The 25,810-nt window shown below is 50.4% G+C and overlaps 1 protein-coding gene across 1 annotated transcript in view; it reads right to left on the reverse strand.

Annotated features, from left to right (window-relative positions):
- Positions 1 to 924: 924 nt before the first annotated feature.
- SETD1B (SET domain containing 1B, histone lysine methyltransferase) overlaps positions 925 to 25,810 on the reverse strand; it is a 45,232-nt gene continuing 20,346 nt past the window's right edge. Inside the window, exons 7-18 of the mRNA XM_082774333.1 lie at positions 19,369 to 20,148; positions 15,682 to 15,852; positions 14,961 to 15,048; positions 13,560 to 13,777; positions 13,153 to 13,306; positions 12,244 to 12,711; positions 8,933 to 10,489; positions 7,591 to 7,757; positions 7,175 to 7,306; positions 6,301 to 6,420; positions 5,789 to 5,926; positions 925 to 5,047 (exon numbers count right to left, since the gene is read on the reverse strand). Coding sequence (XP_082630459.1) covers positions 4,874 to 5,047; positions 5,789 to 5,926; positions 6,301 to 6,420; positions 7,175 to 7,306; positions 7,591 to 7,757; positions 8,933 to 10,489; positions 12,244 to 12,711; positions 13,153 to 13,306; positions 13,560 to 13,777; positions 14,961 to 15,048; positions 15,682 to 15,852; positions 19,369 to 20,148 — 4,167 coding nt within the window. The 3' untranslated portion in view covers positions 925 to 4,873. The remainder of the gene's footprint in view (positions 5,048 to 5,788; positions 5,927 to 6,300; positions 6,421 to 7,174; positions 7,307 to 7,590; positions 7,758 to 8,932; positions 10,490 to 12,243; positions 12,712 to 13,152; positions 13,307 to 13,559; positions 13,778 to 14,960; positions 15,049 to 15,681; positions 15,853 to 19,368; positions 20,149 to 25,810) is intronic.

Raw genomic sequence — 25,810 nt, forward strand, 5'->3', positions numbered from 1 at the left:
AGCTGGCAGGATAATTGGATAATTTCAGCAGTAACCTTAACTTCCTGCAGGTTCAGAGCCCCGACCTGCTCGCATTTTTTCCATGCGATAGTTGTACAATGCTGCTTAAAGCCCCTGCCTGGACACGGGCTGAGTATTTGCAGCTCTTGTGGTTCCCAGCACGGGTCCGAGAGCAAAAAGCTGCCCCGGCTACACATCAAGCACAACATGATGTTTCTGTAAGAAAAGTCAGTATATTTATGGTTTGCTTTATAAAAGTTACTATAATACAATGGTACATAGTATTCAATTCACAAAAATATGAACAAATATATACAGCATGACACATCCACAACAAAAACACTTTCTTCAAAACAAGATACATACTGGTGACAGATTCTATATGCACAAAACATCCCTAAATTTATAAATTTGCTTAACAAAAGAAAAAGCAGAAATCCTAAATCTTCAAAGCAGATTTTTTTTTTCAAAGGAACTTAAAAAAAAATTCATTTATTGCAAACCATTTTACCTGCCTCCTTTTAAAGGAAGCCCTTTATTTTCACACCGTGAATTAAAACAACCTGTTTAAGGAACCAGAAAACTGCAGGATTGGAGCCGGGTGTTCTTCCCTTTTGCTTTTAAAACTGCCCGTTTGAGTGTCCGTTCCAGAGGGTTTCTCTTCACTTGGACAAATACTACAGTGGCAATTAAGGAGGAAACTCATAGAAACAAAAACAAATATTAAAATGAAAAAAAAAAATCCAGTTGCAAACTCGCTTAAATACATTTTAGGTTGTCTATTAGACTGTACACATTTCCTCGCTTGAAATAAATAGATTTTGCACATTAGGTTTCGGAATGGGGGCGGGGGGGCAAAGAAGAAGCCTTGACTTGGCAATTTTTTGTCTTCAGTTTCTTAATGCTGCTAATTCCGTCTATTTATTTGACAAAAAAAAAAAAAAAAAAAAGAAACATTTATACAGAATTTACATTATACAAAGCTTGACACAAGCTGTAAATGCCACCAGCTCCTTTGCTATACTCAGTCCTTCTTCCTCCCCACCTTCTCGACAAGAATTAGAGCTGGAATCTGTTTAAAAAGAACTCCAAATTACAATAGTCACTTTTAATAAATTATTTACATGCTCTTGAAGTACAAAGAAATCAGCAAAAAAATTTCAACATGTTTCTACAAGAAACAGTGTTTGAAGAGAAGATTCTTGAGTTTGCCTATGTACAGAAGATGCATTTTTTTATATACTTCAAAATCCTTTTTTCCTTAAATTTTTATTTTATACAGAAATGCACTGAAATGATCCCTGAAAAAGGTCACAAAAACCGGAACTGAAACTACTGTATACTTTGTTGGAGTTTAAAAATGTTCTGTTTTGTGTTTTGTTTTTTTTTTTTCTTTTCCTTGTAGAAATAAGCTGCTCTATACAATATAAATATCTGCAGGATGAGCCCCTGCCCCGCCGCCCCCGATGGCTACAGCGCGCTTTGGGGGCGACCGAAGGACGTGGGGGCAGTGAGGGCGAGGGCAGGTGGGGTTTGCAAGCAGAGCACACTTCCTAGGAACGCCAGCTGCTGCGGGATTCACACATGGACCTGGAGCCAGCTTGCTCCCCTGGGGACACCACGGGCTGGAGGGACACCTCCAAAGCCTCCGCGCTGCTCTCCGCGATAGTTTCACCCAGCAGAGCCACCCAAGCGAGCTGCGATTTCACGGGGAGCACAGTCAACGTCTCTCTCTCTCTTTTAGGGTTCAATTTAAGTGAAAATAAATTTGGGACAGCGAACAGAACGACTCCAGCACACCTCTCTGTCAAGCAGCACAAGCCAAAGAAGCCGGGGATGTGGAAGGAGGCTCCATGGGGCTGCCTTCCCAAACCATGTCCGCGGCTGCAGGGCTCCCTGGCCCCGCAGGGACAGAGCCACAGGACGCCTCGATCAGACCTAAAACCCCACTATAAAATTATGGGGACAGGGCTGCTCTGACCAGCTGCACAGGGAGGGCTCTGCAAGCCAAGAAGGGGAAAAAAGAGAAGCCTCAGCTTTGAGGACTAACGTGGGTTTTCAGAAGTGCTGGCAAAGAGCTCCTCTTCCTCCTGGGGGCTCCCAGGAGCTCAGCTCTTTCAAAAACTCACGTTATCCACCCGAAAAAACGCAGAGGGATGGTTACAGGTGGTTTCAGGAGCACCCCAGGGATCTCAGTGCTCAAGGCCTTTGGCACCCAGATCCCTGTGGCACTCCTGCAAACACCGCAAAGGAGCCCGAGCCGCAGGCCTTGTCCCACAGGGCCCTGCTCTGCCTCCCTGCCTCACGTCCCTCCTCAACAACCTGCCGGGGCTGACCCCATCCAGAGCACACCGAGGTGCTGGGACGTACAGAATCACCAGCAGGTAATTCGGGGTTGAGTGAGGCTGGGGTTTTTCCCCCCCCAAAACCAGTTCATGCTCTGGTTTGATGGGCCAGAGAGGAAGGAGGCCAAGAGCAGGGGCAGGACTGCGACAGGCAGGGGCTCCGGTTCTGAGACACAAAATTTCTGTGCATTTCTAAAGCTTCAGAAGTAAAAGGCTGAGCTGTGGAGATGCCAACTGGAGCATCAGCACAAGAGGAACCTCATTTGAAAGCAAAAAAAAAAAGAAAAAGAAACAGAGCAGCTGGTTTAATCCCCAAGTTCTCCTGCCACAGCTGTTGTTAACAACCCGAGTTCGACGACAAACTATTTGTGCTTCTCATAATTTTAAGCTCTGGGTCACGATTATTCAATTGCCAGAGAGATTTGCAAAGAAGAAGGGGGAAAAACCCCAAAGCAAAAGGAAACAACGAAAGAAAACCAGAGATGAGATCACGGACTGTCCAACCTTCGGGACGATTTCCTTGCCCCCAGACAGAGCCACAGGCAGAAGGCAGCTGGCGGCAGCCTAAATGCTCCTGCTCTGCCGGCCTCTGCTCTGAGGAAGGAATTCAAGCACAGAGGTCTCACCCACATCGCAAGCTCTGCTCTGCGGCACAGGCCTGGCAATTCCACGTCACAGCGGCAAAAAAAAACTTCCAGGAAACTCTTTTGCAACCTCTGATCACGGAGCTGTGGTCGGAGAGCAATTAGCACTAATTTTACAAGGCTACGAGAACACAGCTGGCCCATTTGTTCTGCGGGGAGAAGGGTTTTAGTTACGCAGACGATGTCTGCATTTCACAATTACGCTGCTGTTTCCCCTGTAAGCCAATTAGGGAGGCTCAGCACAACTAATCTCTACTTTTAAGGGAGGAGAAACTCCACGCGAGTTGAAAAACCTGATCCTGTCTATACCTGACCTGTCGCCTAACGTTCCCAGATCACATCCAAAGAAGCATTTCTTTGGTGCTTTGGCCCATTTTTAAATGGAACCCCTTAAGAACCGCAAACACCACCTCAGCACGTCTACAAGGTCAAAAGAGATTGAAAAACCATCTCAAAACGGGCTTCCTAGTTTGCAGAAGAATTCATTTTCACGCTGAAGATGGGGGGAGGATGGGATTGCTATCGCAGCCTGCGCTCGGGGCACTTTCCACCACGTTTGGTCTTACCGAAAGGATGAGACTACCCCGGGGCAAGTTACTGAGTAACTGGGGGAGGTCCAGCTCGTTCCTATCACAGGAGGAATCTTCCCCATTCAAGGACAGGGCAAACACTCCATGCAAAATGCTGGAAGGGCAGGGAAATGCAGACAGAAGTGAGAAAAATTAAGATGAGGAACACATCACTCTGTTTCCCATCAACAGGGAGAAAATCCTATTAGAAACTCCTATTAGAAACATGGGTCGTAGTGTATGCTTAAAAGGAGGGTAAGGTTTTACAGTGTAACTGAGGCTGTTTCCCACTTAATTTCAGCCTCAGGTTTGGTTTTGAACACTAAGCAAACCAATCTACGAGAAACGGGCATCCCAGAAGGCCATACGTGGTGCCAAACGGACTGCACAGCTGACTCAGCTCGTTACTACTGATTGCAGGACCCCCCTGTTTTTCTTGCAGGGGTGCTGAGGTTTTGATCCCCCAATATACCAGCATGGCATATGAAAATCAGCGGTGAGCCCAAGGCGCTAAGCTCAGGTCTGTGGCTGACCTGGCGTTCCCCGGGGTGTCTGGCTTAGGGGACGTGTTTGGGCTCACCCCTAACGAAAAGGCAGGACAGTTCACCTATAGTCTCGTTGCAGACACGTCTCCATACACACACACGCACCCAAACACACGCACACACCCATTCACACTCCCTCAAGCCTCTGGCTTGCTCTGTAACATCAACCTTACATTTATTTACAGCTTACTCTGAGAAATCTGTGCAATTTCAGCCAATCAAGCTCCCAACAAACCCTATATGGCATTTTCAGTCTCTGCTTCACATTTAAACGTTGAATGTCTTTTTCAACCAACAAAACTGATGAGAAAAAGGTAGCAGCATTTATGAAAAGATGAAGGTTTATACCAACAATTAAAAAAAGGTACCATTATCCCATGAAGGAGCCTTAACGTAGGGACTGAACAGAGAGAAGCTAGTGTTTGGATAGACCATGCCACAAAACGGTAGTCACCTTTTTGTGTGCGTGTTGGATCTGAAAAGGAAAGAGCACCTGAAACATGAACAGTCCTCGTAAGCATGTGCGCTTTTTGCTTTCGTTCGTGATCCTGGCAGAAGTGCGAAACTTGCTTGGTTTTCTCTTCTCTTTTTTCCTTTTTTTAATATATATTTTTTTCCTTTTTAATTTTTTCTTCCTTTTTTTCCTTATTTTTTTCCTCTTTTTTTTCTTTTTTTTCTTTTTTTTTTTCTTTTTTGGCAAAGTGCAACCACACCTGGTTACCACAGTTTTGACATGGCCGAAGGTGCAAGTGTGACGAGAAACCTCGAGTTCAGTTCAGGGTTCCCCTGCAGTTCTCAGAGCCACATAGACACGGGATTTTTACATCCTCAATCGGAAACTTGTAGTCATAGGTAATTTCCTCATTCACATTGATGTGCTGTTTGGAGTAGATGACGATCTTCTTTTGAGACTCCACTGTGATCACTTTCGCATAACAATTTGGCTGCAAAGGTGACAGAACAGGTAATGATTTAGGCTCCTGATGGCCACGGCTTCCCAGCCTCCACACAATTAACTAAACTAAAATGGAGTGGGGCACTCACATGACAGTCTCAGCCACACTTCCAGAAGCTAGAGCCAGGATACTCAGCAGAAAGCTGAGAGGAGGAGGCATGAAGCCAGAAACCAGAGGAGCTCTCCTTGTGCTCCTCCAAAACACATTCTGGTCATTTGTAGTGCACGAGAGCCCTCACGGTGCTCCACTATGTTTGTCTCTGGTAGAGAGCAGCTCAACTAATGCTTGGTAACGTGGTCAGACATCCAAGCCCTCGAATGTATGCTGCAGCACAGATCAGCCAGGAAAGCAGCTTCTCTGCTTACCAGGGCAAGAGTACTTTTCCCATGCGGACACTAGGATACTGTTCCCACAGCAGCAGAACTGCTAAAATTGTTGTTTTAAGGAAATACTTGTTAGCTGTGGTTGAACAGCAGCCATCAGGGTCCTACAAAATGGTCAGGAGGATTCTGAGCACGCTCTGTCTTGCTGCATGTTTCATTTCTCAGGTCTCTCATCTGTTCCTTAGGCTAGTTTAGACTCAGCTTTGATCTGCTGCAGCTCATTAAGTTAATCATAACCCCGTGACCCCTTGCTACTTCTGAATGTGTCCCTGATCAGAGTTAGCAAGGACTCAGTGGGTTTATCAGCATGTCAGAGTACAATTATATGCGAAAAACTGGTACTTACATTGCAGCTGTGATTAATAAACCTGGCGAAGTTTCCACATTTCGTGGCATCGATGATTGTGTCGTGGTCAACTCTGAACATGTAACTGCTCCCGATGCCTTCATCCTCGTATCGCTTTTCACGCATGTCAGCAATGACCTACAGAAAACCCCACACTTATTGTCAGAACGGGCTGCAGCGAGCTGTGAGCAGAGATCTACCCAGGGCTCAGTGATCTACTCTGTGCTGGTGCCACTTTGAAGATACACGGTCCCAAATACCCCAACAGAACAGACTTCACTGAAACCACAGAAGTTCAGGATGGGCTTCTGGAGAGCTTGCTTCCTAAGGGTTTGAGCTCTGAATTTCTCTGTTGTTGAAGATCCCACCCCTGCTCCTCCAAGCCACATGCCAGCCTCTGCCTAGCTCACATAGCTAACGCCTTGCAGCAGGGACGCCAGCCCCAGCTGCCACACTCAATCACTTCTCTCATGGCTGCTTTTTGCTCACGTTTCGCCCCCAGTCCAGCTTACCTGCCGGATGTTCTGACCCACGTACTCAATCACCATCTCATCAGCTGCGATGGGCTCCATAGCAAAAAGGCCCCAGTCGTGGATGTGGCTCTTGCAGAATTTTAGCTTTTTCTTCCGGAACTGCACAAAGAAAACACCCCAAAATCCCAGCCCTGCGTTAGCCACAGCATCAAAAGGGAAAGGCTGTCCCGAGGTCCAGCAGCACGCTGCAACACACAAGCAGTGCTGGGCTGCTTCAACCTGATTTGGTTTCCTTCTGGCTTTTGGTGACAGAAGGGCAGCACGGGGGACATAAGAGGTCCCACATAGTTGTAATACTTGGGTTTTTACACCATGCTGCACCATTTGGGAGAACAGACCCACTGGGGCCATCGATCTCTGTTCTGCACAGCCCTGATGGTTCTGCTTAGGGCTAAAGCAGCTTGTGTGCTTACAGCCATTTATCAAACAGCTCACGCCTCTTCTCCTCACAGGGGAGCACACTGGACCAGAGTGTCCTGTTTTCCCCGCAATTGCTCTGTTCCTATTTTTAGGTGAATTAGATCACAGAAATCTTCGAGTTGGTTTATATGGAAGCACAGAGGAGCTGGGTGCCCCAGAGAGGTTCTGCGTTGGGTCCCGATCCTTCAAGACAATCTCTTCCGCTCCCTGCAGCTGCTCTGACTGCAGAACCCAGCTCCCCAGCCAAGCACCTCTGACCTGCTCTGTGGAGACTTTCTCCAAGAAGCAAGGCAAGACCTTAATTCTGGGCCCCACGCAGCCCCCTGACACACACAGAGGTGCCCAGCACTGAGCTCTGTGCCCATCCCTGCCTGGTCTCAGCCTGCTCCCAGCCAGCCCCTGCCCAGAGCAGCCACCCCACGGGGTGACCTACCTTGAGCTGGTTGAACTTGAGCAGGTCGCTGTCACAGCTCCCGGTGAAGGAGGAGAGGAGCCTGCGCTGCTCTGACCGCCTCTCGGAGCCAGCCCGGGTGGAAGCGTGCGGTTGAGCAGGGATGCTCATGCCCTGAGGACAAACGGGTGATCAGAGCTGACCCAACTCGCCCAGCACCCTGCAGCCTCCCCACGAGCAATCCCTTGTGCTACAAGGCATCATCACCGAGCACGTGGCCTCCCGAAAACACCCCACTTCAAACACCCCCACTGCCCCAGCACCACCCAAACGGCCACCTCAACACAGGCGTAGCTGCAGCTCCACCTTGCCAAAAGGTAGAGAGCAGCCAGCGTGTGATGATGTTCGAAACCAAATCCTGCTGGCACCCTGGTGGCCAGCAGAGGACGTTTCCTCACCTGCGTGTCTGCAGGAGGCTCCTCTGCAAAAGCTCGGCTATTGTTGAGGTATTTCAGTTTGTCCTTCTTATCAATTTTGTAATAGCCTTCGCTTCGTGCGCAGCCCGTCACGTGCTCCCGCATGCCATCGTCACGCTTCTTTTTCTTGGGGGTAGAAAAGCTGGTAGGTGGGAAGGAGTTAAGGGGCAACACAGCTACCAGGGGACATCAGACCAAACCTCTGCGGTTACGCGGAGCTAACACCAAGAAAACACGGAAGGGTTTTTTTGGGGGCAGGAGGGGGGAAGTGGCTGCAAAAAAATAACACTACTATTAAAAAAAAAGCTTGCAGGGAAGCCCAGCATGGTATTTCCTTCTTAGCTGCATGCTTCAGGAAACTTGTTCTCCCCCCAGGAATTCCCGGCCACGAGAACACCGCGCTGACCTCGCAGCAATCCCAGCCCTTGGCACCCTGCCTTGGGCGAGGTGCAAAGCAGATGTACTGGAGACACTCCTCAGCCCACCAGGTGGGACACGCTGCTCTCACCAGGCTCAGGAGATCTGCTCCTGCACACCTGGTGGGACAGGGAAGACCCCACACAGGTGTTTCAAACCCCACTGTCCTGATCCACCACAAAAAACCGCAACAGTTTTAAGTGGCTTTGGCTGGTTTGCTTTTGCTTTAGAGAAAGGTTAATAATAAAAAAAAAAAGCAGGGTCTTTCAGGGAGTCAGGGATGAAATATTTTAACTCCAGACACCTCTAGCAATGCACGAAGTGCTGCACATGCTCCCTGATGACCGTGTCCTGCTGCAGCACAGAGCACGATGTTCTCCCAGCCAGCCTGGGGCTGTGTCTGCCCCGACGTGCTGCCTAGAAGCCAGCCTTTTCTGCTTATTAGTATTTTGGGCTCGAAGCAAGTTAAAGCTGCTAGCACTAACATCATTTTGGGCACAGATGGCAGGATTATTTTTACAGCAAGTTTTAGCCCCAAGTTGAAGTCCTCTACGCACCAACTAGAAATTGCTGGCTTCAGTAATTAGTTTAGCAAGCTGGGGAAAAAAAAAAAAAAAGTGGTTTAAATGAAAACAGAAGCTTCTCAAACCAGCAAGGAAATCTCCCCAGAAGAGGTGCTCAGAGACTTTCCCTGCAGTTCTAGATGGAAAATGCAGCAAGAACTGCCACTTCTGCATTGCGGCTTCAGGGGTTAGGTCTAAAACTGCCTGCTGACATAAGCAACTGCTATTCCAGCATGCAAATCTACCAAATACCTTTGGCTTTTGCATTCTAAGTCCCGCAAACCAATGCCCATCGAGCGCATCCTACACGTGGTGCGTGACGCAGAGCCGCTGAGAAAGGATATAAGGATGGAATACCCACAGGGTGTCGTTAAGCCAGTCCATGCCATTGTCCTGCTGTAACAAGCGGTCGTACGTGATACACATGAATTTGATGTCTTCCTCGTCTATGCCTCCGTTCCAAATGTCATACAAAATGGTCATCTCCTCAAACTCGGAGCGTGGCCTGAACTGAGGCCGGGGTGGGGAATACTCGGGGGAAGGAATCACCGGGAGGTCCTCAGGTGACTTCTTCTGCCTTCGCCACTGTCTTTTAGGCTTCGCGTGAGCTTCTTCTTCCTTGAAGTCTTCGTTCCACTGGTTCTCCAATTCCTTGAATGGCAGTTTCTCTGCGACTGTCTCAGCCGCTATTTTCTCGTGGAAGCCGTCATTCCTGAAGTCCAGGGTGACGGCTTCAGGGTCTTTCAGTCCATAGAAAGCATCGGGGTGTGCACTCAGGAGCTCTTTGCTCATAGCACTTTCCACCAGGGTCACTGGGACGGGAGGTGGCTCTATGGTTTTGCCCGAGTACACATCCAAGGAGAGGACAGAAGGCGGCGACCGTTTCGGTCGGCCCGGCCTCCTTTTGGGAAGAACAGAAGGCGGTGGGGGGGGAGGAAGAATAGAAGCCCCAGTGGGTGCTTCTGGCGAGAGTAAAACAGATTTTACTTCTGCCTTGCATTCCTCGATGGGCAGTCTTCCATCTCCAGGCATGCACGGCAGGGCTGCTACGGGTATTGGCTCATCAGGTGGCAAGCCCACGTCTGTGTGGAAATCTGCCTGGGGGGGGCTGGCGAAGGGGATAGGGGAAGGAACACTGTTCATGCTGATCGTGAGGGAAGCACCAAGAGGCTCTTTAAAGGTTTTCTCATCTAGCTCATCCTCTGACGGCTTCTTGCCAGACAGAAGGCAAGGAATGGTAGCACCAGCCTCTGGGAAAGTAGGCGTGAAATTGAAATCTCTCCCAGGAGTCCGAGGAATGCCACTGTTAATGCCAGGAGATTGGGATGGGTAGGAAAAGGGGCTCCCTGGGACTTGAGGGGAACTGAGGGTCAAGCTGCTTCCCGTAAGGGGAGCGTCGCTTCCTGGCGTTGCTGGAACAGTGTCCGTGCTCTGGGATTTTGCAAAGGGGTGCGAAGACTTGGCCAAAATGTCCCGCCCAGGAGTCCTAGGAATCTCCTCATCCACAGATGTTTTGGTCACCAGTAATTGTTCGGGGAACTTCTCTGGAGGGATTAAAGATTCCTCTTTACCGGGAGTCGACGGTAAGGGAAGCGTGGAGGATGGCACCTTGTGGGCTGGAAGCAGAAGAATATCAGTCTCTGGATGCACCACCACCTCCCGCCCCGGCGTGCGAGGCAGCCGCTCATCCTCCTCCGCTGCAGAGGGCAGCTTTGTTTTAACACGAGCTTCTAAGGTGCTGCCATCAGACTTGCTAAAGAAGCTGCTTTTACTGGGCAGAGGTTCTCCAAAGACTCCCATCGGAGCTGAGAGGCAGAGTGTCCCATCCTCATCTTGAGATTCAGGCTTGGGACCTTCCTGTACCTCTGGCTCCAGCATGGCAGTGTGTTCAGGCTCTTCCTCTGGAAGAAGGAAAAAAAAAGAAAGGAAGAAAGAAAAAAGAAGTCAGGGGTGTTGCTTCCACTTGGTTACTTGCCACTTGCCAGTAAAGGCATGTTTAAGATGTTGCAATTACGGAACAGCTCAATTCCACAGGGAGGCTTTAAAAACTCCAATGCTTTACGTTTTGGAGGCACAGAGTGTGGAGTAATTAGACACCACCACAGACATCCCTAATGGACCATTAAAAAAAAAAAAAAGCACTATTAATTTGAGGATTAGCTACTACGCAGGCCAGAATGAAGGTTTTCTGCTTTGAAAACCCCTGCCCACCTTTTCACAGGCACGAAAAGCATTAGTGGCTTGTAGGGTGAGAGCTTTGGAGGACAGCTGTCAGAGCCCCAAGCTATCAGCCTTTCTGATGTGGGAAGGTAAACTAATTGCGGGGCCAAGAAGCACCCTCGGCTCTCCAAGGAGGGGAGCAGCATAATGCTCTTGAACAACACGTGAAGGAAATGGAAAGCCCTTGTAATGAATGAGGAGACACTCAGATGGTATCAATGAGGCAATTTATATGCTGCTCTCTCTGCAGCAGGCTCATTTGTCTGGAGTTTATTTACCTCCTTAGAGTCAGGGCCAAAAGGAATCAACAGTGAATCTTCTTAGGCAGCTCAAAATAACATTTTCAAGTGGGAGAGCAAAAGGAGGTGGGAACGCCTGGAGAGTTGGAGGGGAAGTGTTATCCATCTGTGCGGAGTGAACCAGAGATTCGCTGCAGAAAGGTCAGACCCATCCAACTCCTGCACGGCCAGGCTGGGCAGCACGAGAAGAATGCTGCAGTTTGAGTTTGTGCCTAGCTTACCTGAAAAGCTCACTCCACACATCGAGGTACCCCAAACGCAGCTCTACCCAGATTTATATCCTGTCTGGACACCAACACATTCTACAAAGAAGCTGTGTAAAACAGGCATTTTGCCTATTAGCCTTTCAAATTTTATGATAGCTGAGGAGTGATAGCCTGGGCAGGGGCCAGATTTCCAGCTCTCCAGGTGCCAAAATACTGTCTAGTCCCCAGTGCTGCAGCCTTCAGACACCCGTCCTGCTCAAGATGTTGGCTCCAGATTTTTGCTTGTTAATTCCCCGCTTCCTGCTGCAGAATTTGTCGAGATTTATGCATCCTACTCCTACTCTAGTCTTCACTGGTTATATACAGCTCTGTACAGAATCAAGACAATTTCCTTCTTCCAGCAAACCTGGGGATATTATTCATGTAAAATGACTAAGTGAAAAGCAAAGCAAGAGTACCAGGAGCCAGATGTAATTCTAAGACTCTGCCCACCTGCCCCATACAGCTTTCCACACACTCCTTTGATATTAAAGCCAACAACAGCCAGCAGTGACTCAGGAAGCACAGATTCCTGTTGTGTTTAAGCAGCCACGACTTTTCTATCTTGAGCTTCAGCCACCACACCACCCAGTCAGTCACCCTCGGACGATGCCAACTGTTCAGTTCCTGCAGCACACTAACTGCACTGGCCCAGGATAAGGTTCTGGATACAATAACCACCGTATTTTTAGTACCAGATGCCTTGTGCGGAACTCCTTACTAGGAAGCAAAGTTCAGCGCAGGCCTCTTCCTCTGTACATATAATCCCTAGCCCAGAGCCAATGCTGGAGGAAGAGAGAACAAGGGAAACACAAAACCATATGTGTTGGAGGCTGTGAGAATACTGCACTTGGCAATGTGATGTGTGCCAAACCACACGGAAGACCATACCTGGCCCACAGATGGGAGACAGTGCAAGTTTTGTCTCCTGGTCTCTTTCCATAACCAAGTGTTTGAGTGTTTCAGCAGCAATAGATGCCTCTGGGACTTCACCACATTCACCTTCTCCTGCCTTGATTTCTTCCATCCCTTCATCCTTCTCCACCAACGCTGGCTCTGTGAGTCCCAAGCCTGTTGCATCCATGTAGTCATCCACAGGATACAGCTCCAAAATGGTCTCCCTCTCATCATCAGGAAGCTCGTGACTGGAAGGTTCATGCTCTGTCTCAGCAACCATGGCTTCTCTGTCTTGATCTTCAGCCACCTCCTCCTCTTCCTCTTCCTCCTCCTCCTCCTCCTCTTCCTCATCCTCATCGTCATCTTCATCTGAGTCAGAGCTGGATTCGAATTCAGAGGAGTCCTCACTTTCATCGGACGATTCCACTTCAGCCTTGGAAGATGAGGGACTCGCTACGTCTTCTACAAGAAGAACAAGTTACCATCATTTAGTGACATCAGAAAACAGAACTAATCAGGGCCTTCTACAGGAACAAATATCATTCCCACACCGTAACAGCATCAACAACAGCGTGTGGGTTTGAAGGAATCACCTCGCAGTTTATTTACTTTTGCAGGGCCTAGTAAACCAAGTATTTGGATGTTTCCAAATGTGCAACGAGCAGCTCCGTGAGCAGCAGACCTAGCGCTGCCTGGCGCACTGCCACGTGGGTCTCTTGGCAGACTGCCTCTTTAATGGAGTTCTACCGAGATTATTTATACCTGTATAAATTATCTTGTATGAAACTGCCTTTCAACGAAAGAGGGTGCACAAATAAAACCTGGCCTACAAGTAGGGAGACAAAAAGGGAGACTGCACCTGGCCCGAACACCACACTTGCTGTTTTCCCTGGAATTGCTTACCCTCCTCGGAGTCCTGCTCTTCCTCTTTGTCACTTGTTTCAACACCTGTCTCCTCCTCCTCATCGTCCTCCTCCTCCTCATCGTCCTCTTCATCATCATCTTCATCCTCATCATCCTCTTCATCGTCCTCTTCATCCTCATCCTCCTCTTCCTCCTTTACAGGAAAATATTGCCAAAAATGAGCAGTGTCTGACCCTGAGACCTGGCTGTCACTGTGGTCATCACCAATGATTCTCAGAGACACTGCTCAGAGAACCTGAAGGGTGAATAATCCTACAGAAATTATTTTAGCACAGGCCCGAAGAGGAGCACACACCTTCTAGAGAAGGTAACGTTGCGATCTGGAATAACCAGGACCCCTTTTAATTACAGACTGCATGCAAAAATATGATCACAAACCAACACACCTTTCCAGGTGCTGCTTTCACCAAGGCTCTCTCTTCCTCCTGCTCTTCTTCCTTCTCTGAGGAGGACTCTTCTTCTTTCTCCGATGTCTCATCTCCCTCTTCCCCCTCACTGTCAAGCTCCAGCGGCCTTGCTGGTCGCCGCCTCAGCCCCACTGCTTCTGCATCCTTCTTTGACAGGTCAGACGTTGCATCGGAAGCATCTCTGTCCCTCTCTGACTCTGGGGAGCAAAAACAAGGAGGAAATTGCCCTCAAATACTTTCAAGGGAGGGAAAGGGTTGATCACATCATAGGAACTTTTGCTTTGGGAAGATCAAAGTTAGGAGCAATGCGTGCACACGGTGTGAGAGTCCCCAGGCTCACAGGCACTTAATTTCACAGCGCGAGTGAGGGTGAGACTGGGAGCAGGGTGTTGAAAGTCCCAAGGACGGCAAAATGCCAAAAGGTAGCCAAAGCTGACAAGCTGCAGGCAGAGCAGCAAGGAGACGTGGCACCATGGAGATCAGACCTGGTACGCCAACAGGGACCTTGCCATGGGGTTGTCTCACCCAACACTGCCTGGGTACTGCTTGGAGAAGAGCACTACGTGCAGTGCCACAGCAGAATACTTGATTCATGTTGGGAAACTCCCTGTGCTGCTTCCCTAAACAGGGACACGCTACGGGATACGAATGCTTTAACAAACTCTGGGTTTGTTTTATTTCTTGAAGAACTGATGGGTTTGTGTTATGAGAAAGATGCTTGGTTAACCTTGGTTCTTACGTTTTTTAAACTTAATGATTTAATGCCTTTCCTTCTCTTTTTTAAACAAAACCCTGCTTCTGTACTTTGGCTTGAAATGAGTTGTTAGTCTGAACCAAGTTTATAGCACAACTAACTTGAATTCATTTTTTAATGCAAAATAAAGACATCAAGCTTTGAATATTCTTATCTCTACTCTTCCCTGTTCCCAGGGGGGAAAAAAAAAAGTTAAAATCTTTGGAAATAGATCCCTCTGGCAAATAAGTTACTTAAGAATAAATAAATAAGCAGAGCAAACTGTCTCTTACTTGCTTTCTCCCTCAACATACACGGTGAGTTGCAAGCATGCCTCCGGAACACAGTCCATGAACTAATCTGAGCTCCCTCTACTGGGTGACCAGCTCTGCATCAGCAAATCTAAAATAGGGTACAAGCGTTCATAAAATGCAGGTCTTAAATTTCCCGCCAGTGAATTTAAGATAACTGAATCCAGAGAAGACATCTCCCAGCTGATTAGAGTTTTGTGAGAGGCAGGGTTTTGGCTCAGATCCTTGATTCTGTGTCTAACTGTAAGTGAGCACACTGCTGTGAAGTTTAAAAGGATTCAGCTCGCATGTGGCTTGCATCTGCTCTTGTGTTTCAAACAAATGTGCTTTGCAAACCTTCATCTTCATCATCAACAGAAGTAGAAGGCCGGATTCTCTTCTGATCTCCTGCTGAGGCAGCTTCAGGTGGCTCCTTTCTTTTCACCTGAACAAAAGACAAAATTAGCATTTCTAAGAGTTTAGAAACAGCAGAAATCAACTTCTTAAATAAACTGCTACTGCCTAACTTTGCCAGTGTGACTTACACCAAGAAATCAAGGGCCACTTCCCTGGCTCTTGATCCCTTTATTTGCTTGCAAACAGAATTTCACTGTGAATGAAACTCTACCCCTTCAATTTGCATCAAAACACTTCCCATACCAGCATGGTGCATGTCATCACCAGGTACTCTGAATCTGACAGAGAATGCTTTTGGCAAATGGATGTGTCTGAGTTGTAACCGAACAGAGAGCCCGCAGTCTGTGACATCTTAGAGAGCCTCAATGAAAGTTTCATTCTAAATCAAGACTGCAGAGTCTCCAGTCCCAAACCTTTACTTGCATCTTTGCACTCAAAACTTCAATTTTAATGAAGAGCTCCATTCTATTCCCCTCACCTCACCCCCACCCCCTCTTTATTTTATTTTATTTAAGAAACTTTGTTTTTTATACTTCTACTTCTTGCCAGGAAGTAAAAATGCTCAAGTGACCCTATAGTTGCAAGTTTTATTCCATTCCATCTGTCCTCCTAATACTCCTTTAGGGAATGTTAGAAATAATGAAGACAACTTTGTTTTTACCTTGAAGGATGGCAACCGGATGGCCCCTCGTAACCCAATGCCCAAGCCGATCCCCTCATATCCCAGGCCTTCTCCTTTGTTCCAGTTCTCCAAGAGACAAGATGTGATTCGATCCTTTGGCTTTGGCTTCTCCTCCAGTTCGCCTCCAGACTTCACTGGAGTGAGAGATGCCTGCAGAGAAAAAAAAAAAAAAAAACATACTTTAAAACAGGAAAAGTTTCCTGAGGAGCACACGAAGTCCAGAAGCCATTTAGGTGGCTGAGGTTTCTGAAATACCACTCCCCTGCCCAGGCATCAGTTTCTTTGAAGGCAAGGGCATCTGGAGATGCACCACTTGGCCACACGACTTCAAAGGGAGAAGGTGCAGAAGCTCCTCTTGATAACGAGACCTTGCCATCTTCAAGCAGCCTTTTCCCTTTTGCATTTTAAGAAGTTATTTTCTCTGCACTGCACAAGGCACTACAAAACAAACCTGCTGGGATTCTTGGAGCAGTGGCTTGGGACACCACATGGTCTTGTGTTTGGAGTCGTCATGATGTCAGGTAGCAAAGCACCACTCTTGGTTTCTTCACCGAGTGTTTTAAAACATGATCTCAATTTCTTTGCACGCAGCTTAACATAGGCCAATGTGCTTCACGAGGGAGGACAAGGGAAACGAGCAGTCCTCACTAGCCCCTCTGGACCATTTCAGGTTTCCTCAGCAAGGGGACCACAGTGACCTCCTTTGGAATAGCCAAGAATCCAGCACAGATGCTGGAAGCAAAATCAATAATTTCACGCTTGTCTTCAGCCAAGGGCACTGGAGGCAGCGCTCACTGGCATCAGTCCGTGGTGCAACACTGCCTAAAAGTCATTTTCTCTTACCGACACTAACAGCTAATTTGCTGAAGCTGACTGTAATCACCGAAGAGGCAGCTTAAGCTCAGCTCTCCTGCTAATAAAGAACGAGGCTAGTGGGAATATCAAGCAGGGAAGCCAAGCAGCAGCCCTGCCCGGCCTGGGGAGCTGGTTGTACCTGGGGCACTCTGCTAAAAGTACCTTATTCAGGCATTTGAACCTAAAGCCAGCACTAGATTTGGGGGTTTTGCCCTTGCTCAGGCAGAGGAGGCCCATGGTACGTGCTGCCTTCCCTGGCAGCATTCTTCCTCTGCATTTTCCATCACGCCTGACCTAGCACACCAGTCTTACCTCGAGCTTTCCCACCCTTCACCTATAGCACCACACCTTTTAGCAGTCAGCCAGCAGCCAAGGCAATTCCTTCGATGGAATACAGCAGCCAGACAAGGGAAGGAAAAAAAAATAGAGAAGCCTTATGCTTGGGGAAGGTCAAGGAGGGAGATAGCAGACCCACGAAGCCCCTGACCAGGGGGACATGCCTGCTGGAGGACCTGGCGTGTGGTGGAGCTCCTGCACTGCCACAGACGAGATCTCTCCTGTAACAGGAGGGCTGCTGCAGCTGGTGGGCCAGGGACAGGAGATATTAAAAGATAGCTGTCCCTACAGATCTGCTTCGTTTATTTTTAGAGGGAAAAAAAAAGATGTAAACAAGCACATATGCTGTCTTATTTATACTTGCAAGCCTCTGAAAATAATACAGTTTCTTTCACTACTAATAATCAGTAAGGAAAAATTATATAAGGAGCTCCACTTAAAATCATTAGGAGGGAGGAAATGCGGATGCAGGGCCTGTTCTGGTGGATTTGTGTGCTGATAACCTTCCAGCTCAAACAGTGCCTGGAGGTCTTGGTCCATTCTAGAAGAACCAGTGAGGGCAAAGCGTGTGGAGAACCGACCTCCAGGTGCCACTGAGGAGCCCACGGTCGTAAAAGACACCAGGAACGAGAAGGCACCATTTAAGCTGAACTCTCCTCTTTTGTTTTCCTTTGGCAAAAGCAGTCGGCTGCCCTGGCCAACGAGGGCTGCGAATTCCAGGTGAGGAACGTGCAAAATCCAGCTGGGGTGAGAGAGAAGAGCCCGAGCAGCCGCCAAAGTCCTGCCTCGACTTGATTCTGCACCTTCACTGCAGAGTTCCAATTTCTTGGGTGCTTCAACTGCTGCTTTGCAGCTACTTGTGGGATCCGTCCCCTCGCTCCCCTGGAAGCTTGGGGGCCTCCCCCGAAGCTGTCAACACACAGCACTGGTAGGAGGCAGAAGCTCTGCACGTTAGCCAGGAGGAGAAGGACTGGGTTTCCTGCCACACATCACAGCAGCCAGCTCTAACCCAGAGCAAAAGGCACTGCCATAAAACAGCTGCTGGGCAGCAGCAGCACCGAGCTGTCTGGAAAGCCCAGGAGCTCTCCCAGGCACCAGAGGTAACACGCAGCCAGCTGCAAGAGCACGTGGTGAGGGTGCTGCCCGGAGAACTGGCATCTGAAACAGAAAGTACCTGCAGGTTGTGGTGCTGCTTTTCCTTTCCTTTTCTTCTTTCTTAAAGCAAGCCTCTGTAGTAGTCACCGTGAGGACCGCGTGGCCCTTTCTATAGCATTAATTTCTCCTGCTAGTGTCAGAATCACTGCGTATTAAACAAGAGCTGTTCGCTGGCCGAGGCACGCTGGAAGTTGGCTGAGGAAGGATCAGACGACTCATGCGAGGCTGCTGCCTTAACTAATCCCTGGAACTCCTCGTGTATTTGGCCAACGTTCAGCTCCTGAATTAATCGCTGTCGTGTACGAGTGCTGGAGAGGCAGGAGGAGGGCAGGGGACTGGGAATACTCACGGACCTTGTCACACGGAGTGGGAAACGCAAAGTTTCAGCGCCACGGTTTCAAGCACTCCTGCTGCGGCTGACTTTGTGTTTTTGGAGCTAAAGTTTAGCTTCCTCTTAGATGCAAGAAGCCCTTGCCTGTTTGCCTCCTGATTTTGGGGTCATTTCCCCCTGCAGACCCTTTCCTGGAAGCAGCCACCAGTAGTCCAGACAACCAAAAAAATAAAATAAAATCTGCTAAACTGCTCAAACTTCAGGCCCTGGAACTGCTGCACAAAGAGTGGAAAGGAAAGAAGGAGGAGGGTGGGATAGGGCTGGGCGTTTAGAGTTTAACAGCAAGGTCCCTTAATTGTGAAGGCTCTCCCAGAAGGAGCACAGCAGAGGACTCCCGGGTGTGTGCTGTAAGCTCTCTTCCCTTGCTCTGTCTCAGAGCAGCTGTCCCTGTCCTACAACTGCTGCTCGCTGGAGTTCAGCTTGACAGGAGAGCACAAACCCCCCCCTGGCAGGACAGCTCTGCAGAGACACCCAGCAGGGCTGCAGTGACACCGGGAAAGGACCAAAATTCCCAGCCTGCATTTGCTCTGATGGCAAAGCAGCACAAAATCCCCGGACACGTGGAGTGACACCAAATAAATGAGCCTGCAGCAGCAGCACCACCTCCCAGACACTTGTAGGCTGACGTCTGCTGCTCCCGGGCTGCTCCTGCCACCCTCCTGGGGTTGAAACCAGCCCCATGGGCAGGCGTGGAGGCAGGTGAGGGACATACCTGCCTCCCATTTAATTTCAGCTGCCTCAAGCAATGGGGTTTCTCACAGCACAGCTATTCTGCGGCTTATTTTTTTGCTTCTGCTCTAGTTACTGTAACATTTCAGGTTTTGTTTTGGTTTTAAATTCAGCCCCAGCCCCCTGCTTGCCCACACCCCGGCCACGAGCACCGTGAAGAGCTTTCCCCAGGACCCAGCACGCGGCAGGTGAGAGCCTACCTTTGCCAGCCGCTCCTTCTTGTCCCACCAGTCATCAAATGCCCGAAACGCTACCACTTCGACCATCTTCCTGTTCAGGTCCCTTTTCATGATAGCCTTTAGTTCCTTCACGATAACCAGGAGGACTCCGTCCACAGTGGCTTTGTGGGGATCTTCCTTCTTCGGCTCGTAGCCCGGCGGCGGAACCGAGGGGTCAAATTTGGGCAGCGGCGGCCACTGCTGCCCACGAGCAAGAGCAGCTCCCATCGAGAAGGGGCGGTAGGGCGGAAGATTCACGAATTGCATCCGCCCCCCCATGAAAGGCGGGTACTGGTAGGTGTTCTGCGCCTGCATCATGCGGCTCAGCATCTGAGTTTGCATCTGGAAGGACATGGGCATGCCGCCCCACTGGTTGCCCAAGACGCTTATCATATCCACCTGCATGACGGGGAACATGCCGGGGTGGAAAGGAGGCAGAGGAGGCAAAATGTGAGGCGGGGGCACCCCGGGGGGCGCGGGGAGAGGCGGCGGGGGGACGGTGACGGCGGGGTGGGTGGGGGGCGGCGGCGGGGGGAGCGGTGGGGGCATCGGGAAGCCCGGCTGGGGGGGCGGAGGAGGAGGAGGAGGAAGAGGAGGGAATCCCGGCGGCGGCGGCATGGGGGGGATGGACGGGGCCATGACGGCCGTGTTGCTGACGGAGGAGTTCACCACGATGGTTTTGGCACATTCGGCACTGGTGATGGGCGCGGGGTTCATCTCGTCGTCGGAGATCTCCATGTCCTCCCCCGAAGAATGCTGACCCTGCGAAAAGAGAGAGGAAAGGTGAGCAGCACGATCCTTCTGCGTTAAATACCACGGCACCAGCTGCTTTAAACAAAGGCTAAGTTTAACCCACGTTTTAATTGGGATTGGAGGAAAGCGAGTGATGATCCACAAAGCCAGGGCCCGGTGAGCAGCTGGTGCCCACTGAAGCTTTTCCCTCCCATGTCAGACCTCAGGGAGCAGAGGGGTAGCAGTTTCCTAAAAGGGCATCGATCCCAACCGAACACAAACCTTGGCTTCTGTGCACGAGGAAGAGCTGCTCCCGTGATCGGCGGAACACCTGCAGCCCGACCGCCTTTCTCTGCAAGGTGCATTGCCTCCTATTTGCATCTAACCCCGACAGGTGCATTGCACCGTGAGCTCTTTTTCAGTTTGCAGCACGCGCAAAAAACGTCCGTGGTTTTGTATCATCCTCCCCGGCTCATCTGCTGTCAACTTTTAACCTCTAATTGTGGGAAGACAATACTTCCACACGGCTGCTGCTGCCGAAAGTTGTCTACCGGGCCAAAGCAATTCGTGCTGAAAAAAAGAGCCTGAATCTGCTTCAATTGCCTTTAAACTTCAGAGTCTTAAATGCCATAATTCAAAGACACAGCACGTCGTATTTCTAAGCAAAATGAATGCCAGCCTCGTGAAATAAAGACGGAGTTATACAAAATGCAAAAACGATGTGCAACCTCTACCACCACAGGGATAGAAATGAGATTAAAGGCAAAGCTCGTCCTGGAGCCTCAGAGCTGCCCGACTTGGTCCCGTACAGGTGAGGCCCCCCTCCAGCCCCAGCCTTGGTACGCAGCCAGCGGTGACACCGGTGTGTGACATTGGATGGGCACCTCAGCCTGAAGGTGTCCCCAGCACCAAGAAACCCCAGGGATGGCAGCCACATCCCTCGGGTACCGTTAAACCAAAACCTGCAATGAAACACACCAACCAAACCCTGCTGGAAGACGCATCCAACACGCCAGCAGCTGATCTAGGTGGCACAAACGGGGCTAACCTTTTACTAGCGGGATGACAGGGTCCCAAACTACCTTCTCTGAAACTGTTTCTCCCATTCTTCCTTCCTTTTTTTTTTTTTTTTTTCCTAGCTAAAAGTGGCAAAACCCACCACTCCTGCGACAGCAGCCACCACCCGGCTGTTTTCAGGGCTGAAAAGCAGAAGCACTCATCGTGACCTTCTCTCCCAGGCTCCCTCCGAGCGTGCGGGGCCCGCACCCCTCACACGACGCACCGAGCACTTCCTTCCTCCCCACAGCCTCGCACGAGAAAGCCCAAAGAGCTGCGTGTCACCCCCAGCTGATCTAAACGAAGAGCATCCCCGCGCTCCTCGGCGCAGCAGCCCTCCTGGGCACCGTGGGCTGCAGCCCAGCCGAGGAAACGAGACCACAATTAAGTGGTAACGTTGCTGTGCCTCTCTGTGTCTCACTCCTGGCAATAGGTTTTTTTGGAACCTGTTGGCTGTTTTCAGCCAAATTTGAACAAAGATCCCCAAGATGTTTGTTTCTTCCACGTTTTGTGCCAGCAGGTGCTGGTGTCTGCTCTCCGACCGGTCTCCCTGATCTGAAAGGAAGAGCAACGAAGCTCAGCCCGCACCAGATGCTGGAGAACCTGCACAGGGAGAGCTGCTGGCAAACAGCTTCGGCGGCAGTTCTCTTCTTCTCTGCTGTGATTTCCTATTTTACCTCGCGATTTTGGACAGTGGTGAGGAAACAAAAGCACGAGCAGCCGGGCTGATGACTCTGCTGTGAGCTGCGGCCGTACGGCGCTGAGCAACCGCAGCTACCCAGATCAACCCAAATGCTTCACATTTTTATCAAAGGTCATCTCTGCTACGGCAGCCACCACCAGAGAGCAGGCTGAGCACAACGCTGGCAGCAGCAGCTTTGCAAATCCTCCTGTCCTAGCACCTCCCCTCGGCCCGGCTTCCCCGCATTCCTCTGCTGCAGCGCCAGCCCGCGGGCTCGTGCACCACGCTCCGCATGGGTCACCCCAAAAAACAACTTAGGGCTTGAGTGAAGATGCCCATCTGAAGTTGTCCTGCCTCTCAGCTGTCCCAGGAGACCCCCGTTTAGCCCTGCAGAGCAGCTGAAAGCACGGAGCAGCACTCGTGGCTGGCAAACCCTGCAGTGAGTGCTACCAAACGCTGCCCGCGGGACGAGCGGGGGCTCTCCTGGAGCTGCTTTGGTGCCTCTGTACACCAGGGAGGTGCTCCCAGGGCTGTTGTGTACCCCTGAAACAAACTGCTAAGAAAGAAGTAATAATCTGTGGTGCTCGAGTGTTTCCAGAGCTGAACTGTGCCCTCTCCCCCCGCCCCGACTAAGAGGTCTGGGGTTTCACACCCTGTGTCCCCTCCCCGGCTGCTCGGCCGCGGTCACGTCCCACGCGGAGGGTGTGGGCAATGAAAGGACATCCCGCGGCTTCAGCTAACACAGCTCCACTGAAAGGAGCAAAGGAAGAGCAAACGAGATGCCCGCAGCAGGTGTCAACAAGTTTCCCGCGAAACAGACCCCGTTTGTCAGTAATAAACACCAAAGGCACCGCTAAAAGCGCTGGGGCCGGTTCCAAAAGCTGGATAAAGCTAAAAGGCAGCACGGGATGGGAAGCCAGGAGCATCCAGACCAAAGACAGACAAAGTTGGCTTCGGATCTGCCTCGGGCAGCAGACCTGAAGCTAAGGGGGTGGCAGCCCCCACGCTGCAGCGCACGTTACCTTTCTTCATTCATACACCCATTTATTTTCCCTTGAGCTGAAACGAGAGCTGCTAAAGCAACAGCGAGCACTTCTGGAAGACCGAGAGATTTATTTTTTTTAATTTTGTAATTCCTCTGGTGCTCATTTGGGTCTGCAAGAAGCAGCGACACGTTCCCTGCTTCCTGCGGCGCGGGGCTGACAGCTCACCTGCACAGCGAACACAATCTGTGCTCCAGTTTTAACCCAAGCAAGACGGAAAGGGAAAGAGAAAGGGATTTAACGACAGGGAAAAAAAGACTAAAAGGGCAGGGAGGGGGGGAGAAAATAAAGGAATACATGAGGTTAGCAAAGAGGTCAAACCAAAAGAAGATCCTCTACACGGAAGTCTTTAAAGAAAGTTAAGAGGAATTAATATTTAAAGCGGATGAGCAGTTAGAGGAAAGTTCTGTCTGAGGGGGAAAAACACGGGCACCGACTGAGTGAGACAGATAAAGGCACGGAAAGAGAAATCAGGGGGAGACAGAAAGGTCTTTTGTTACACGGTTTTCTTTTCGTTCACCTGTCTGAACCTGGATTTGCTGCGGCTGCTACCAAATGCCTCTCAGGGTAGGGCTGAAAGCAGCTACGCTTTCCTCCCAGAGCAACTGCCTCCTCGCTGCCTTCCCTCTTTGCTTTTACAGGGGAAAAAAGCGATCTGAGAGCTGGCATCTGCGCTGCTCTGGGGATGTCATTTCCATCACTGTCAAAAAAACGGTGTCAGTCAGTCCTGGGCTTCACCTGCACGCTTCCCAGGGCAGCTGGTACCGTGCCTCCGGAAAGCCTCCCTTCAGCCCACTGAGAGCAAAGCCATTTCCAACTAAATTAATTGGTGCTGCCATCTCCACTTTGCATTAATTAAATTAAGAGTTAGCAAAACAGGTATTTAATTATATGCGCGACACATTTTTCCAGAGGTGTTTGAACGATGCAGATTTGTTGGGAGAGACTCGAGTCAGCCTCACTGCTTACAAACGGCCTCATCCTTCGCTGCTCCCCCAAACGCTCCCTGCCACCCTCAGCTACACGGGGGGAACACCCCAAGGTCCTGCTTCTGCTTGGTCTGAGCAGGGCAGAGAGCTGCTGAACGCAGGGTATGGGCCTTATCTCGGGGCAATCCCCAGCACGTAGCAAGGAAACGTTTGTACCTGCAGAAAAAATGAAGCTACGTCCTAATGTGTCAGCAGGCAGCACTGGCTGCTGCAGGCGTGCAGAGCTGCTCTCTCCCGGCCCTGACAGGGGTTTAAGAGCTTGCTCAGAATTCAGAATGCATTTTGGAGCCCATCAGCTCGCAGCTGGTTTTGTTTAAATGCTCTGATCGGCACCGAGTTACCTGCAGCCCAGGTGGGCAAGGTGTATCGCAGAACACAGCAGGTACCAAGCTGTGGTGCACCAAAACACTGCAAGGCAGGGCCAGGGGCATTCAGCTCCATGCAAGGTCATCAGCTGTGACGAAACGAAGCATCCCTTGCATGAGGAAGGCAACCTGTAAGCTCACTGCAACTCACACGCACAGAAACCATACAGGGGGGAAAAAAAAATCACCCAAAACTTCGAAAGCTGCATACTGAATGCTGGCAGTCTTTGCCCCTTGAAGTGTTAGGCAGCAGCTTTTCAATCCAGCGAGATGTCAAATCAGAAGCAGCTCTCGGAGGAGAAAAGTTTTCATAACCCTACTGACTGTCAAACAGTCGTTGCTTGGTTTTGGACGAAGTCCATGCGAGGATCTAAAAACATCCGCGAGCGAGCACGCCTCGGCCTTTATCCTGACAAAAAAGCAGGGAAAGGAAAAGCTCCGGAGGCGAGGGAGAGGCAGCGAGATGAGGACTGACTGAGCAGGGTCACACAGCGAGTGTGTGACAGCTCCGGGAGGAGGCTCTGGGTCCTTCCAGCTGCCTCCCCGCGCCGTGCTGCTGGCCTGAGGAGGGAATCGAGGGAATCGGCCCTGGCTCCCCAGGCTGCGACCCCAGGGAGGGAATAGCACGCGCCCCGTAACGCGCCGCTCGCTCTGCCGGGCTCCTGCGGAACACATTAAAGGACGAGAGACTTCAAACCTGTCACTGACATTCCTCACAGCATCTCCAGAACAAAAGGGAAGCCTGAGGACGCAAACCAGCCGCCTGCAACCCCTCCTTCAGAGGAACAATTTCAATGAAAAACTCCTTTAAAAAAAAAAAAAAAACAAAACATATTTAAGCCTATTCAAGCTCAGCCCAGAGAATCCCACCATTCACACGGCTCACACAGTGAAATACCCCTTGCTGTCCAAAATCTACATACCGGAGCAGAGCGAGGGCTTCAGGGAGCATCGCTTTACCCATTTATAACCTGTTTTTTGGCTAGAGAAGGGCTCGCAGGCACAGCACTGAGCACCAGCCGTGCCTCCCAGCTGCCCTCAGCTCACGGGATCGGCCACGATGGCACGGCAGAGGTGCTGTGCTGTGCTGAGCATCCGCACCTCTCGGTGTCAGGCGTGACCCAGAGGGGCTCAGCCCCGTGCTGACAACACACACGAACATTTCAGACTCGGCTCCCTGTAATTATAGGTCTCCCTCTGCAGGAACCTGCACGAGGGTGGCACCGCACCGGCGCTGCCCAAGCGGCGTGCAGGAGGGCAGAGCCACCCGAGGGGCTTCACCAGCTGCAAAAAGTGGAGTAAACCGCTGCCTGCATCCTCCTGCCAGCTCCCGGGAGAGCTCCTGAGCCTCTTCAGGCACCCGTGCCCCATCAGTGCCTGCGGTAGCTTGCTCTGGCCAGCACACGGCCACTGCAGCCTGCATCGACGCTGAAGTTTGTCTGCTGCCTCCTCCCCGGGCTGGTTAGTCACGTCTTTCCTCCTCCTCTGAGCAGCAAAGGGAGCTCCCGTCCTCCTCCTGCCGCTGCCAGAGCGCGCGATTAGGATCGCTGCAGCTTT

The sequence above is a fragment of the Aythya marila genome (genome assembly GCF_965140915.1).
Source record: "Aythya marila genome assembly, chromosome: 17".
Classification (NCBI taxonomy): Eukaryota; Metazoa; Chordata; class Aves; order Anseriformes; family Anatidae; genus Aythya; species Aythya marila.